The sequence below is a fragment of the Nematostella vectensis genome, chromosome 15 (genome assembly GCF_932526225.1).
Source record: "Nematostella vectensis chromosome 15, jaNemVect1.1, whole genome shotgun sequence".
Classification (NCBI taxonomy): domain Eukaryota; kingdom Metazoa; phylum Cnidaria; class Anthozoa; order Actiniaria; family Edwardsiidae; genus Nematostella; species Nematostella vectensis.
In genome coordinates this window covers 9459924-9477580 of record NC_064048.1, presented here as the reverse complement: position 1 = coordinate 9477580, position 17657 = coordinate 9459924, and the positions used below count along the sequence as shown (strand labels likewise).

General features: G+C 44.6%; 1 protein-coding gene and 1 non-coding gene across 4 annotated transcripts in view; both read right to left on the bottom strand.

Annotated features, from left to right (window-relative positions):
- The window catches only part of LOC5512433, a 65396-nt gene that overhangs the window by 27197 nt on the left and 20542 nt on the right, over positions 1-17657 (bottom strand). For all 3 annotated transcript variants that reach the window (XM_048722346.1, XM_048722348.1, XM_048722347.1), the window contains exons 14-23: positions 14385-14534; positions 13893-14073; positions 13428-13547; positions 12107-12261; positions 11012-11229; positions 3887-3923; positions 3319-3426; positions 1043-1112; positions 785-890; positions 56-142 (exon numbers count right to left, since the gene is read on the bottom strand). In XM_048722346.1, the coding sequence (XP_048578303.1) occupies positions 56-142; positions 785-890; positions 1043-1112; positions 3319-3426; positions 3887-3923; positions 11012-11229; positions 12107-12261; positions 13428-13547; positions 13893-14073; positions 14385-14534 (1232 nt within the window). The remainder of the gene's footprint in view (positions 1-55; positions 143-784; positions 891-1042; positions 1113-3318; positions 3427-3886; positions 3924-11011; positions 11230-12106; positions 12262-13427; positions 13548-13892; positions 14074-14384; positions 14535-17657) is intronic.
- Trnar-ucg lies at positions 2588-2660 on the bottom strand. The gene has a single exon. It is a non-coding gene; the product is annotated as a tRNA-Arg (tRNA).

Genomic DNA, 17657 nt, shown 5'->3' with positions numbered 1-17657 from the left:
ACCAAGCATAAGTACAATACACAAAGTACACCACTACCATCCTCAAGTTAGTTACCCTTTTCGATCGTTGTGTTCACTGCTGGTCACTGTGTCAAATACAGCATAAGGAACTTGAAGAGGGAAATGACGCTTCTCCACTGAGCTAATCAACAACAATAAACAAGTATCGTCAAACATTATATTAAATAAGGTGTAGAAGCTAACCGCTATTAAAGGGTAATTTTTTGGAAAAATGCAAGAGTTCGAAAGTGGGTAAATGTGAGTTGAACAGTTCAATCGACACCTAAACAATGACACTACCCCTTTAACTAACCTTTCGTTTCGTACAGCTCTGTTGTACATATGCTCCATGACACTACCCCTCTAAATAACCTGTCGTTTCGTATAGCTCTGTTGTACATATGTTCCATGACATTACCTCTTTAACTAACCTGTCGTTTCGTATGCTCTGTTGTACATATGTCCCTTGACACTACCCCGTTAACTAACCTGCCGTTTGGTATAGTTCTGTTGTACATATGTTCCACGACACTAGCCCTTTAAATAACCCGTCGTTTTGTATAGCTCTGTTGTACATATGTTCCATGACACTACCCCTTTAACTAACCTGTCGTTTCGTATAGCTCTGTTGTACATATGTTCCATGACACTACCCCTTTAACTAACCTGTCGTTTCGTACAGCTCTGTTGTACATATGTTCCATGACACTACCCCTTTAACTAACCTGTCGTTTCGTACAGCTCTGTTGTACATATGTTCCATGACACTACCCCTTTAACTAACCTGTCGTTCCGAATGGCTTTGTTGTACACATGTTCAGCGGGAAAGAGGGCTATCTCGGGGTGCATGCGGTACTGCAATTCAAGCAGGTGTACGGGCCGCTCATGTCCTGGGGAAATTCAGAGGACTTCTGTTGAGACGTTCTGTTTATGTCTACATTTTACTGTGGCTGTGTGCATGACTGCATTACCCATGACCCTGTGGTAGCAATGCGCCCTCCCCCCCTCCCCCCAACTCAAACAAAAACCGAAATGTACTTACTCGGAAGAACTTTGAAGAACTTGTACAGACGATCAAACATTGAACGCCCATACAGCAGTTCTCGCGCTTTCTGTTGAAAGAAAATAGATAGATCAAAGCTAAACACCCTTTTATATAATTTTCTCGTTTGAATGTTTTAATAATTGGAGGGATACAATAAGTACCCAATATATCATGTAATTTATATATACCTATATAACATATTTTATCGTATTCTAGGGAAAGTTGTTAGGAATCTAACTTTGTGCAATACATTTTAGTCATTTAGTCATTAGCTTATTTGTAGCACACTAACAAAGGTTCGTGCGAAGTGTAGAGATATCTTCTCAACCCGGCCTTAACTAATGGTCAGTCCATACAATTATAAAAAAAACGTCAGTGCAAAGGGCAATTGTCGCTTGGCAATTGGAAGTTGCACAACCAAAAAGTACAATTGGCTCCAGGGATAAATCATACGATAATCCATCAAAAGTCATCAATATATGGCTCTGATGTCGCTGGATTAATCAACTTTATTCCAACAAATGACTATAGTATCCAATAGCAGCTATCGGTCTTGGGAATGTCATTTGCCATTTGCGATTGCACATTCACCTATTTCAATAAACGTTGCCAGTGCAAACAGCAAATGGCGTTGTCAAATGTTAGCCAATCTTTCAAAAAATACCATGGAACTTCTACTGAATGTAGGAAAATGTGGATAATTTCAATATTACTTATCATCTTTATTCTTACAAATAATTATACCCATAAGCAGTGATTGGTCTTAGAACTGCCATTTGCCAATTGCCATTCGCCATTTGCACTGGCAACGTTTATTTAAATAGGTGTATACGGACATGTCCGAATGTCAAAGGAAAGCCTTTGCTTACCTATGTTAAAAGAACTCTACTCAACTTACGTAAAGGAAGCAAAACGGAAGGAAGCAAAAAAGAAAGCAAAAAATAAGTCAGTGTCATTATGATTACCTATTTACCTGATTACCTATAAAGCTCATTACTAAAGCTAGAATGACTTAGCGTTCAAGAAATACGTTAATGAAATAATAAAGTTGATTAATTAATAATTATTTATTTAATAATTAACTAATAAAGCTGATTACCTATAAAGCTCATTACTAAAGCTAGAATGACTTAGCGATCAAGAAATGCGTTAATTAAATAATAAAGTTTTGAGACAGCAAGTTATATAAAAAAGCCACCACGAAGGGACTCGAACCCTCAATGTTCTGATCCGAAGTCAGACGCCTTATCAAGAAATGCGTTAATGAAATAATAACGTTTTGAGACTAAAAAGCAAGTTATATAAAAAAGCGACCACGAAGGGACTCGAACCCTCAATCTCCTGATGCGAAGTCAGACGCCTTATCAAGAAATGCGTTAATGAAATAATAAAGTTTTGAGACTAAAAAGCAAGTTATATAAAAAAGCGACCACGAAGGGACTCGAACCCTCAATCTTCTGATCCGAAGTCAGACGCCTTATCAAGAAATGCGTTAATGAAATAATAAAGTTTTGAGACAATAAAGCAAGTTATATAAAAAAGCGACCACGAAGGGACTCGAACCCTCAATCTTCTGATCCGAAGTCAGACGCCTTATCCATTAGGCCACGCGGCCGGTCATGTCCGAAAATATCAACACTTTGCAATATATAGAAAAAATTTGGGGTTAAAATTGTTTATTTTGTTTATGAAGACAGCCTTTTGCAACGGGTTTAAGATAATTGTTTTCAAACATTTCTTGTTCCAGCAGGTACCTACTGTACTAGGTACGAATCATTATTAAGCGCTCTTTGGTGATAACAAATAGATTAGGAAATAAGATTTAAAAAAAAAACATCTCTAATTAATAACCGAAAACAACCTTATTCGGGAGAAACCAACTTCTTGCAAACTTCTCTTTTTTGCTGTCTCAATTCTTTGGAATCTCCATTTAACGTCCAACCACTCACAAGCGCCATATATTACAAAAGGCGGATAAAGGAGTGGTCAGCTTACCCCTGAATTCTAAAAATAATTGGCTTTAATTGAGAGTAATAATAATAATAAAGCACTCAAGCAATCGTGATCTCAAACTAGAAAACTAAAAAACAAACAAAAAATGGGAAGTTTCATATTAATATGCATTCCTTTTTGTGTAGGGAGCAGGGCCGGCGGGGCCCATATTTTGAATATGTGCCGTGATCGATGGTTCGGTTACGTAAGCAAGTGGTCACCAAAATGCGAAAAACATGCTACCCTACGGTAATATAGCAGGATACCCCACGTTTACTCACCGTGGATATTACTGTAGCGGGTAGCTGTTCCGGGTCTCCAACTAAGATCAATTTGGAGGGTCGGTATTGAAGAGGGATCAGAATATCCATCTCGCAGCACTGACACGCCTGAGAGTTGGTAAACACACAATTAGACACATTATAACAATATTGTGAATGCTACCATAGCTCTAAGCTTTTAAAAACGCCCTCTCGACATAGCAGCCTTTAATCGCAGCAATTTTAGTACCAAGCCTTGTGTCAATACCGAAAGGATTCCATAACTGCTTCGCCAACGTATTAAATTTAAATACAACCTAGCCTTAGAAAAAGGCTATAAAATAAGTACGACAACAAAATTGTAGGAGTGTCAAATACAAGGATCTAGCACTGCAAAGTCTGGATAATGTACCTGCCAAGACCAAAACAAAACCCTAAAACTGTAGTTTACCATTTTTGACCAATTCATACATTTTTTCTCTTGGATAGCGACACGCAATATAATATCAAAACACTGCAAATTAAAGAGCGCACGGATAGACAGAAATATGAAAACTGCATGTAGATTGACCAGTCAGACCCAGCTCACCTCGTCAACAATAACACAGGTAAACGGAATCTTCTTTCTGTTAAAAAAATATACATATATACATAAATATGCACTAGTATATACATAAATATGCACACAGTATCTTTCAAATTTTGTTCTATATATAGATAAAAAAGCGTCTTTAAACAACGTGAAGATGGGAAAATCCTCCATATCAAAACAAGCTTTCAATAGTAATATATTGTGGTAGGTAGAGGTGTCAGTTAACGTTACATTTTTTCTAACGTTCAGTCCCCTCATCAGTCTTATAATCGAAGGAGGCGCTTATTAATATTTTTTCCTCTTAATCGAGGCTCTTATTTAGGAGAGGCGCTTGTTCGAGGGAGGGGATTATATGGTAAGGGGCTTATTTGAGGGAGGGACTTATCCGTGGAAGAGGCTTATCTAGGGAGGGGCTTATTCGAGGGAGAGACTTATCCGTGGAAGAGGCTTATCTAGGGAGGGGCTTATTCGATGGAGGTACTTATCCGTGGAAGAGGCTTATCTGGGAAAGGGCTTATCCGAGGGAGGGACTTATCCGTGGAAGAGGCTTATCTGGGGAGGGGCTTATTCGAAGGAGGGACTTATCCGTGGAAGAGGATTATCTGGGGAGGGGCTTATTTGTCGGAGTGGCTTATCTGGGGAGGGGCTTATTCGAGGGAGGGACTTATCCGTGGAAGAGGCTTATCTGGGAAGGGGCTTATTCATGGGAGTGGCTTATCTGGGGAGGGGCTTATTCAAGGGAGGAACTTATCCGTGGAAAAGGCTTATCTGGGGAGGGGCTTATTCATAGTAGTGGCTTATCTGGGGAGTGGCTTATCCGAGGGAGGATCTTATCAGTGGAAGAGGCTTATCTGGGGAGGGGCTTATTCGTGGGACTGTCTTATCTGGGGAGAAGCTTATTCGAGGGAGTGGCTTATCTGGCGAGGGGCTTATTCGAAAGAGGGACTTATCAGTGGAAGAGGCTTATCTGGGTAAGGGCTTATTCGTAGGAGTGGCTTGTTCATGTGAGGCCAAGAAGAGGCTTACCTGATGAGGGGCTTATTCGTGGGAGTGGCTTATCTGAGGAGGGGCTTATTCGTTGGAGTGGCTTATCTGAGTAATAGCTTATTCGTGGGAGTGCCTTATCTTAGGAGGGGCTTATTTGTGGGAGTGGCTTATCGCGAGAGGAGCTTATTCAAGGGAGCTTACTCGTGGGAAAGATTTATTCAAGGTATGTGCTTATTCGAGACATGGAGCTTATTCGAGGCGCTTGCTTGAGCAATAACGATAAAACAGTTCTGTCAATAACAAGGATGACCTTTCTAAAAGTAAAACACATCCATACCCGGTAGATCCCCTTGTGTCATGCTATAACTTATAATAACACACCCATACCCGGCAGATCCCCTTGTGTCATGCTATAACTTATAATAACACATCCATACCCGGCAGATCCCCTTGTGTCATGCTATAACTTATAATAACACATCTATACCCGGTAGATCCCCTTGTGTCATGCTATAACTTATAATAATAACACATCCATACCCGGTGGATCCCCTCGTGTCATGCTATAACTTATAATAATAACACATCCATACCCGGTAGATCCCCTCGTGTTATGCTATAACTTATAATAATAACACATCCATACCCGGTAGATCCCCCGTGTCATGCTATAACTTATAATAACACATCCATACCCGGCAGATCCCCTTGTGTCATGCTATAACTTATAATAATAACACATCCATACCCGGTAGATCCCCTCGTGTCATGCTATAACTTATTATAATAACACATCCATACCCGGCAGATCCCCTTGTGTCATGCTATAACTTATAATAACACATCCATACCCGGTAGATCCCCTTGTGTCATGCTATTACTTATAATAACACATCCATACCCGGTAGATCCCCTTGTGTCATGCTATAACTTATAATAATAACACATCCATACCCGGCAGATCCTCTTGTCTCATGCTATAACTTATAATAATAACACATCTATTACCGGCAGATCCCCTTGTGTCATGCTAAAACTTATAATAACACATCCATAGCCGGCAGATCCCCTTGTGTCATGCTATAACTTATAATAATAACACATCCATACCCGGTAGATCACCCCGTGTCATGCTTCAAGTTATAATAACGCATCCATAGCCGGTGGATCCCCTCGTGTCATGCTATAACTTATAATAACACATCCATACCCGGTAGATCCCCTCGTGTCATGCTATAACTTACAATAACACATCCATACCCGGTAGATCCCCCGTGTCATGCTATAACTTATAATAACACATCCATACCCGGTAGATCCCCTCGTGTCATGCTATAACTTATAATAACACATTCATACCCGGTAGATCCCCTCGTGTCATGCTATAACTTATAATAACACATCCATACCCAGTAGATCCCCTCGTGCCATGCTATAACTTATAATAACACATCCATACCCGGTAGATCCCCCCGTGTCATGCTATAACTTATAATAACACATCCATACCCGGTAGATCCCCTCGTGTCATGCTATAACTTATAATAACACATTCATACCCGGTAGATCCCCTCGTGTCATGCTATAACTTATAATAACACACCCATACCCGGTAGATCCCCCCGTGTCATGCTATAACTTATAACAACACATCCATACCAGGTAGATCTCCTCGTGCCATGCTATAACTTATAATAACACATCCATACCCGGTAGATCCCCTTGTGTCATGCTATAACTTATAATAATAACACATCCATACCGGGTAGATCCCCTTGTGTCATGCTATAACTTATAATAACACATCCATACCCGGTAGATCCCCTTGTGTCATGCTATAACTTATAATAATAACACATCCATACCGGGTAGATCCCCCCGTGTCATGCTATAACTTATAATAACACATCCATACCGGGTAGATCCCCCCGTGTCATGCTATAACTTATAATAACACATCCATACCCGGTAGATCCCCCCGTGTCATGCTATAACTTATAATAATATATCCATACCCAGTAGATCCCCTCATGTCATGCTATAACATATAATAACACATCCATACCCGGTAGATCAACTCGTGTCATGCTATAACTTATAATAACACATCCATACCCGGTAGATCCCCTTGTGTCATGCTATAACTTATAATAATAACACATCCATACCGGGTAGATCCCCTTGTGTCATGCTATAACTTATAATAACACATCCATACCCGGTAGATCCCCTTGTGTCATGCTATAACTTATAATAATAACACATCCATACCGGGTAGATCCCCCCGTGTCATGCTATAACTTATAATAACACATCCATACCGGGTAGATCCCCCCGTGTCATGCTATAACTTATAATAACACATCCATACCCGGTAGATCCCCTTGTGTCATGCTATAACTTATAATAACATATCCATACCCAGTAGATCCCCTCATGTCATGCTATAACATATAATAACACATCCATACCCGGTAGATCCCCTCGTGTCATGCTATAACTTATAATAACATATTCATACCCGGTAGATCCCCTCGTGTCATGCTATAACCTTATAATAACACACCCATACCCGGTAGATCCCCCCGGGTCATGCTATAACTTATAATAACACATCCATACCCGGTAGATCCCCCCGTGTCATGCTATAACTTATAATAACATATCCATACCCAGTAGATCCCCTCATGTCATGCTATAACATATAATAACACATCCATACCCGGTAGATCCCCTCGTGTCATGCTATAACTTATAATAACATATTCATACCCGGTAGATCCCCTCGTGTCATGCTATAACCTTATAATAACACACCCATACCCGGTAGATCCCCCCGGGTCATGCTATAACTTATAATAACACACCCATACCCGGTAGATCCCCCCGTGTCATGCTATAACTTATAATAACACATCCATACCCGGTAGATCCCCCCGTGTCATGCTATAACTTATAATAACATATCCATACCCAGTAGATCCCCTCATGTCATGCTATAACATATAATAACACATCCATACCCGGTAGATTTCCTCGTGTCATGCTATAACTTATAATAACATATTCATACCCGGTAGATCCCCTCGTGTCATGCTATAACCTTATAATAACACACCCATTCCCGGTAGATCCCCCCGGGTCATGCTATAACTTATAATAACACATCCATACCCGGTAGATCCCCTCGTGCCATGCTATAACTTATAATAACACATCCATACCCGGTAGATCCCCTTGTGTCATGCTATAACTTATAATAACACATCCATACCCGGTAGATCCCCCCGTGTCATGCTATAACTTATAATAACACACCCATACCCGGTAGATCCCCTCGTGTCATGCTATAACTTATAATAACACATCCATACCCGGTAGATCCCACCGTGTCATGCTATAACTTATAATAACACATCCATACCCGGTAGATCCCCTCGTGCCATGCTATAACTTATAATAACACATCCATACCCGGTAGATCCCCCCGTGTCATGCTATAACTTATAATAACACACCCATACCCGGTAGATCCCCTCGTGTCATGCTATAACTTATAATAACACACCCATACCCGGTAGATCCCCCCGTGTCATGCTATAACTTATAATAACACATCCATACCCGGTAGATCCCCTCGTGCCATGCTATAACTTATAATAACACATCCATACCCGGTAGATCCCCTTGTGTCATGCTATAACTACACATCCATACCCGGTAGATCCCCTCGTGTCATGCTATAACTTATAATAACACACCCATACCCGGTAGATCCCCTCGTGCCATGCTATAACTTATAATAACACATCCATACCCGGTAGATCCCCTCGTGCCATGCTATAACTTATAATAACACATCCATACCCGGTAGATCCCCTTGTGTCATGCTATAACTTATAATAACACATCCATACCCGGTAGATCCCCTTGTGTCATGCTATAACTTATAATAATAACACATCCATACCGGGTAGATCCCCTTGTGTCATGCTATAACTTATAATAACACATCCATACCCGGTAGATCCCCTTGTGTCATGCTATAACTTATAATAATAACACATCCATACCGGGTAGATCCCCCCGTGTCATGCTATAACTTATAATAACACATCCATACCGGGTAGATCCCCCCGTGTCATGCTATAACTTATAATAACACATCCATACCCGGTAGATCCCCCCGTGTCATGCTATAACTTATAATAATATATCCATACCCAGTAGATCCCCTCATGTCATGCTATAACATATAATAACACATCCATACCCGGTAGATCAACTCGTGTCATGCTATAACTTATAATAACACATCCATACCCGGTAGATCCCCTTGTGTCATGCTATAACTTATAATAATAACACATCCATACCGGGTAGATCCCCTTGTGTCATGCTATAACTTATAATAACACATCCATACCCGGTAGATCCCCTTGTGTCATGCTATAACTTATAATAATAACACATCCATACCGGGTAGATCCCCCCGTGTCATGCTATAACTTATAATAACACATCCATACCGGGTAGATCCCCCCGTGTCATGCTATAACTTATAATAACACATCCATACCCGGTAGATCCCCTTGTGTCATGCTATAACTTATAATAACATATCCATACCCAGTAGATCCCCTCATGTCATGCTATAACATATAATAACACATCCATACCCGGTAGATCCCCTCGTGTCATGCTATAACTTATAATAACATATTCATACCCGGTAGATCCCCTCGTGTCATGCTATAACCTTATAATAACACACCCATACCCGGTAGATCCCCCCGGGTCATGCTATAACTTATAATAACACATCCATACCCGGTAGATCCCCCCGTGTCATGCTATAACTTATAATAACATATCCATACCCAGTAGATCCCCTCATGTCATGCTATAACATATAATAACACATCCATACCCGGTAGATCCCCTCGTGTCATGCTATAACTTATAATAACATATTCATACCCGGTAGATCCCCTCGTGTCATGCTATAACCTTATAATAACACACCCATACCCGGTAGATCCCCCCGGGTCATGCTATAACTTATAATAACACACCCATACCCGGTAGATCCCCCCGTGTCATGCTATAACTTATAATAACACATCCATACCCGGTAGATCCCCCCGTGTCATGCTATAACTTATAATAACATATCCATACCCAGTAGATCCCCTCATGTCATGCTATAACATATAATAACACATCCATACCCGGTAGATTTCCTCGTGTCATGCTATAACTTATAATAACATATTCATACCCGGTAGATCCCCTCGTGTCATGCTATAACCTTATAATAACACACCCATTCCCGGTAGATCCCCCCGGGTCATGCTATAACTTATAATAACACATCCATACCCGGTAGATCCCCTCGTGCCATGCTATAACTTATAATAACACATCCATACCCGGTAGATCCCCTTGTGTCATGCTATAACTTATAATAACACATCCATACCCGGTAGATCCCCCCGTGTCATGTTATAACTTATAATAACACACCCATACCCGGTAGATCCCCTCGTGTCATGCTATAACTTATAATAACACATCCATACCCGGTAGATCCCACCGTGTCATGCTATAACTTATAATAACACATCCATACCCGGTAGATCCCCTCGTGCCATGCTATAACTTATAATAACACATCCATACCCGGTAGATCCCCCCGTGTCATGCTATAACTTATAATAACACACCCATACCCGGTAGATCCCCTCGTGTCATGCTATAACTTATAATAACACACCCATACCCGGTAGATCCCCCCGTGTCATGCTATAACTTATAATAACACATCCATACCCGGTAGATCCCCTCGTGCCATGCTATAACTTATAATAACACATCCATACCCGGTAGATCCCCTTGTGTCATGCTATAACTTATAATAACACATCCATACCCGGTAGATCCCCTCGTGTCATGCTATAACTTATAATAACACACCCATACCCGGTAGATCCCCTCGTGCCATGCTATAACTTATAATAACACATCCATACCCGGTAGATCCCCTCGTGCCATGCTATAACTTATAATAACACATCCATACCCGGTAGATCCCCTTGTGTCATGCTATAACTTATAATAATAACACATCCTTACCCGGTAGATCCCCTCATGTCATTGAGCAACTTCTTACTTCCGCTACCGCTCAGTGTACAACACACGATGTCCGCACTGTTCAAGATGTCCTTCCTGACTCGTGACTCCATCCTTCTCTCCTGCGCTTCCTTGTGCTTCATCTGGCAGTACTGCTTATCTAAGGCATGCCGCTGTGTGGACAGAGCTTTCCGCTTGGTTTCAACCACTTCAAGCTGTGCCTAAATAAAGAAGCAAATTTAAGCGCTGTGTAGATAGAGCTTTCTGCTTGGTTTCAACCACTTCAAGCTGTGCCTAAATAAAGAAGCAAATTTATGCGCTGTGCGGATATAGCTTTCCACTTGGCGTCAACCACTTCAAGCTGTGCCTAAATAAAGAAGCAAATTTATGCGCTGTGCGGATATAGCTTTCTGCTTGGTTTTAACCACTTCAAGCTGTGTCTAAATAAAGAAGCAAATTTATGCGCTGTGTGGATATAGCTTTCCACTTGGCGTCAACCACTTCAAGCTGTGCCTAAATAAAGAAGCAAATTTGAGCGTTATGTGGACAGAGCTTTCCGCTTGGTTTCAACCACTTCAAGCTGTGCCTAAATAAAGAAGCAAATTTATGCGCTGTGCGGATAGAGCTTTCCACTTGGCGTCAGCCACTTCAAACTGTGCCTAAATAAAGAAGCAAATTTATGTGCTGTGCGGATAGAGCTTTCCACTTGGCGTCAACCACTTCAAGTTATGCCTAAATAAGTGCCGTGTGGATGGAACTTTCCCCTCGGTTTCAACCACTTCAAGCTGTGCCTAAATAAAGAAGCAAATTTAAGCGCTGTGCGGATAGAGCTTTCCACTTGGCGTCAGCCACTTTAAGTTATGCCTAAATAAATGCTGTGTGGATAGAGCTTTCCACTTGGCGTCAACCACTTCAAACTGTGCCTAAGTAAAGAAGCAGATTGAAGCGACGTTTATTGGCGGAGTTTTCGCTTGGTTTCGACCCCGTCCGTTTTCTTGTTTGTATGTTCGTGGTATTAATATCATAGTGTTTAAGTGGTAGCTTCTCATACTATGGATACTGAGGCTTCATTGGTTGGAATAAATTTTCAGTTCAGACCTGCAGTTCACATTTTTCGTCGTCGTCATCCTCTCCTTTGTTCTGTATCATGTCCTGCAGGTAGAATTTCTCCTTGTCAAGTAGGTCTGACTGCTTGTGCACTGAACGAAGCTGGGTTTTCAGATTTGACGAGTTGTCTGTTGCAATAGCAGTGTCTGGTGAAGAAAGTAATAATTAGAGATGAAAAAAACATCAAGCAAGGGTTCTCGTCACATTTAAAGAATGACGATCAGCCATTCCCTATTAACTGTTAAAATTTGTAAATTTTATCAATTTTTGTACATTTGGAAATTTTAACATACAACGTTCCATCTGTAAAAAAACTTTAAAATAGCTATCTACGATGTGGATCAAATGAATACTTTGTGTGACTAAAAATCGCGCCAATGGCAATTGCTATCAACACCACAATTACAGCCGTTTTCAATATTATGGGAACCCCGTCAAAAATTTGCTAACCGCTGGCTTCAATCAAACTAACGGAATTAAATTTGCTGCTTTCAAGTTCAGCGCCTTACGGGGAGGTGGCATGAAGCCATTATAGTACTGGCCAATAACAACGCTTCAAGGATCTAGAATGACGGAAGCCGTTAGGTAACCTAGTAGATGGAAGAAGTCGGCGAAAGTCCGCAGAATATCGAGTTCCAGTAACACAACAATTATCTCCATCATTACTACCATTATAACCATGATCACCATCACCACCACTATTAACGGCATCACTATCACCAACACTAACATTACCATCATCACCGTCGCCGTCGCCGCCGCCGCCACCACCATCACCACCACCATCACCATCACCATCACCATCACCATCACCATCACCATCACCATCACCATCATCATCATCATCACCATCACCATCATCACCACCATCATTATCATCATCACCATCACCATCACCACCACCATCACCATCACCATCACCATCACCACCACCATCACCATCACCATCACCATCACCACCACCACCACCATCTCCATCACCATCATCACCATCACCATCATCACCGTCATCATTACCATCACCATCACCATCATCATTACCATCACCATCATCACCACCATCATTATCATCATCACCATCACCACCACAACCACCATCACCATCACCATCACCATCACCATCACCATCACCATCACCATCACCATCACCATCACCATCACCACCACCATCACCATCACCATCACCATCACCATCACCACCACCACCACCATCTCAATCATCACCACCATCTCCATCACCATCACCATCATCACCGTCATCATTCCCATCACCGTCATCACCACAACAATAATAACAGGTATCTCTGCTTGCCTTTTTGCTTAAGGATGCCCTGAGCCATGTTGTCCAAGCACACGTCTTTCACGGAGGGGCTGACATGCGACTTGCGACCCACTCGTACAAGCACGAAATCCCCGCAGTTATTTTTCACGTCTAGATTAAAAGAAAACAATGTTAAGCTACAGTTGGCCGGTGTCTTGTTCCATCTTTAGTTATGGCCTTAATCTTCCGATCTTACGTACCTCTCACACACCTTCTACACTTTAGTGCCTTTTATGATATCATTAAAGAACACTGATTTGCGTGACGCGTAGATCACGCCGAATCACGGTGAAATTCAATCCTTATTTTTTTAAGTATCAAAGAGGGGACTTTTCCTTTCACGCTTTTCCTTCGTCATCTTTTCCTCACGTCCTTTTTCACGCTTTCTCTTCTTCAAGCTCTGGCACAATATTTCGTCGTAACGTTCCTTCTTACACCTTCATTTACTCCACTAACCCCGTGCATTTCTGTCTTTCCGAACATTCTCTTTGTTGGCGACGTCTCGCCGTGGTGCAGCCCTTACGATCTTTCGCACCAGCTCGTCAACCGCCTCGTTTGAGGGAGCGCATACCAGCAGCCGAGTCTTATCCGGAAACACTTCGGAATGGTTTCGGTTTTCTTCGCAGCTTCTCGGATGCTAGGAGATTATGTGTAAATGTGCATAAGTATGGAATTCATATAAATATTCAATGACAGTTACTAGCAGTTTAAAAATGTGATATCCTACTGCTGTTGGTGATTACCAACCATAATCATCAAATCACCACATCATCGTTATCATCACCATCGCCATCGCCATCGCCATCACCATCATCATCATCATCATCACCATCACCATCACCATCACCATCCCCATCACCATCACCATCACCATCACCATCACCACTACCATCATGATCGTCACCATCATCATCACCATCATCCTGCAGAATGATTAACGCTGCTTACATTGAGTATCCTGGTTATTATGCCGACGATAGTGTGGGACTTGCCGGTGCCAGGCGGGCCCTGTGTCAGGTGTATACGGGGCAGGGCGTAGCTCTGGTGGACAGCCTCCGCAGCAGTAGCGATCACCCTCTCTTGGGACATGTTAAACAACTGTCAAAGTTAAAACGGGTAAAGTTAGCCCAGTACAGGCGGCTGAGTGAGAGAGGAGAGCGGTACAGGCGGCTGAGTGAGAGAGGAGGAGAGTGGTACAGGCGGCTGAGTGAGAGAGGAGGAGAGTTGTACAGGAGGCTGAGTGAGAGAGGAGGAGAGTTGTACAGGCGGCTGAGTGAGAGAGGAGGAGAGCGGTACAGGCAGCTGACTGAGAGAGGAAGAGAGCGGTACAGGCAGCTGAGTGAGAGAGGAGGAGAGCAATACAGGCGGCTGAGTGAGAGAGGAGGAGAGTTGTACAGGCGGCTGAGTGAGAGAGGAGGAGAGTTGTACAGGCGGCTGAGTGAGAGAGGAGGAGAGCGGTACAGGCGGCTGAGTGTAAGAGAAGGCAAGCGGTTAAGTCAGCCCAGTACAGGTGGCTGAGTGAATGAGAAAGAGAGCGGTACAGGCGGCTGAGTGGCAGAGGAGGAGAGATGTACAGGCGGCTGAGTGAGAGAGGAGGAGAGCGGTACAGGCCGCTGAGTGAGAGAGGAGGAGAGTGGTACAGGCAGCTGAGTGAGAGAGGAGGAGAGCTGTACAGGCGGCTGAGTGAGAGAGGAGGAGAGCGGTACAGGCCGCTGAGTGAGAGAGGAGGAGAGTGGTACAGGCAGCTGAGTGAGAGAGGAGGAGAGCTGTACAGGCGGCTGAGTGAGAGAGGAGGAGAGCGGTACAGGCCGCTGAGTGAGAGAGGAGGAGAGTGGTACAGGCCGCTGAGTGAGAGAGGAGGAGAGCTGTACAGGCGGCTGAGTGAGAGAGGAGGAGAGCTGTACAGGCGGCTGAGTGAGAGAGGAGGAGAGTGGTACAGGCGGCTGACTGAGAGAGGAGGAGAGTGGTACAGGCGGCTGAGTGTAAAAGAAGGAAAGCGGTTAAGTCAGCCCAGTGCAGGCGGCTGAGTGGATGAGAAAGAGAGTGGTACAGGCGGCTGAGTGTAAAAGAAGGAAAGCGGTTAAGTCAGCCCAGTGCAGGCGGCTGAGTGGCAGAGGAGGAGAGCTGTACAGGCGGCTGAGTGAGAGAGGAGGAGAGCGGTACAGGCGGCTGAGTGAGAGAGGAGGAGAGTGGTATAGGCGGCTGAGTGAGGGAAGAGGAGAGTGGTACAGGCGGCTGAGTGAGAGAGGAGGAGAGCGGTACAGGCGGCTGAGTGGCAGAGGAGGAGAGAGGTACAGGCGGCTGAGTGAGAGAGGAGGAGAGCGGTACAGGCGGCTGAGTGAGAGAGGAGGAGAGTGGTACAGGCGGCTGAGTGAGAGAGGGGGAGAGCGGTACAGGCGGCTGAGTGAGAGAGGGGGAGAGCGGTACAGGCGGCTGAGTGAGAGAGGAGGAGAGTGGTACAGGCAGCTGAGTGAGAGAGGAGGAGAGCTGTACAGGCGGCTGAGTGAGAGAGGAGGAGAGCGGTACAGGCCGCTGAGTGAGAGAGGAGGAGAGTGGTACAGGCAGCTGAGTGAGAGAGGAGGAGAGCTGTACAGGCGGCTGAGTGAGAGAGGAGGAGAGCGGTACAGGCGGCTGAGTGAGAGAGGAGGAGAGTGGTACAGGCCGCTGAGTGAGAGAGGAGGAGAGCTGTACAGGCGGCTGAGTGAGAGAGGAGGAGAGCTGTACAGGCGGCTGAGTGAGAGAGGAGGAGAGTGGTACAGGCGGCTGACTGAGAGAGGAGGAGAGTGGTACAGGCGGCTGAGTGTAAAAGAAGGAAAGCGGTTAAGTCAGCCCAGTGCAGGCGGCTGAGTGGATGAGAAAGAGAGTGGTACAGGCGGCTGAGTGTAAAAGAAGGAAAGCGGTTAAGTCAGCCCAGTGCAGGCGGCTGAGTGGCAGAGGAGGAGAGCTGTACAGGCGGCTGAGTGAGAGAGGAGGAGAGCAGTACAGGCGGCTGAGTGAGAGAAGGGGAGAGCGGTACAGGCGGCTGAGTGAGGGAGGAGGAGAGTGGTACAGGCGGCTGAGTGAGAGAGGAGGAGAGCAGTACAGGCGGCTGAGTGTAAAGGAGGAGAGGGTGGGGTAAGAACTTAAAGTACAAAGCCTCGATCAAACAGGGATAAGAGTTATTGAGAAAGAGGACTCTTTCTAGCTGTCACCGGGCCATCTAACGGTGACAACTCTCATGTCGAATTTGAATGTTTCAGGTGAATGGCAGTTGATTGGAGTGTGTGAAAGTGCACGGTCAAACGGATATAAGTATTGGAGTTTTCATCTACTTTCGTTGACACCTATTTCCCTTCCTTCAGGCGGCTGAGAAGCAGAGGAGGAGAGCGGTACAGGCGGCTGAGTGAGAGAGGAGTAGAGCGGTACAGGCGGCTGAGTGTAAGAGAAGGCAAGCGGTTAAGTCAGCCCAGTACAGGTGGCTGAGTGAATGAGAAAGAGAGCGGTACAGGCGGCTGAGTGGCAGAGGAGGAGAGCTGTACAGGCGGCTGAGTGAGAGAGGAGGAGAGCGGTACAGGCCGCTGAGTGAGAGAGGAGGAGAGTGGTACAGGCAGCTGAGTGAGAGAGGAGGAGAGCTGTACAGGCGGCTGAGTGAGAGAGGAGGAGAGCGGTACAGGCCGCTGAGTGAGAGAGGAGGAGAGTGGTACAGGCAGCTGAGTGAGAAAGGAGGAGAGCTGTACAGGCGGCTGAGTGAGAGAGGAGGAGAGCGGTACAGGCCGCTGAGTGAGAGAGGAGGAGAGTGGTACAGGCCGCTGAGTGAGAGAGGAGGAGAGCTGTACAGGCGGCTGAGTGAGAGAGGAGGAGAGCTGTACAGGCGGCTGAGTGAGAGAGGAGGAGAGTGGTACAGGTGGCTGACTGAGAGAGGAGGAGAGTGGTACAGGCGGCTGAGTGTAAAAGAAGGAAAGCGGTTAAGTCAGCCCAGTGCAGGCGGCTGAGTGGATGAGAAAGAGAGTGGTACAGGCGGCTGAGTGTAAAAGAAGAAAAGCGGTTAAGTCAGCCCAGTGCAGGCGGCTGAGTGGCAGAGGAGGAGAGCTGTACAGGCGGCTGAGTGAGAGAGGAGGAGAGCGGTACAGGCGGCTGAGTGAGAGAGAAGGAGAGTGGTATAGGCAGCTGAGTGAGGGAGGAGGAGAGTGGTACAGGCGGCTGAGTGAGAGAGGAGGAGAGCGGTACAGGCGGCTGAGTGGC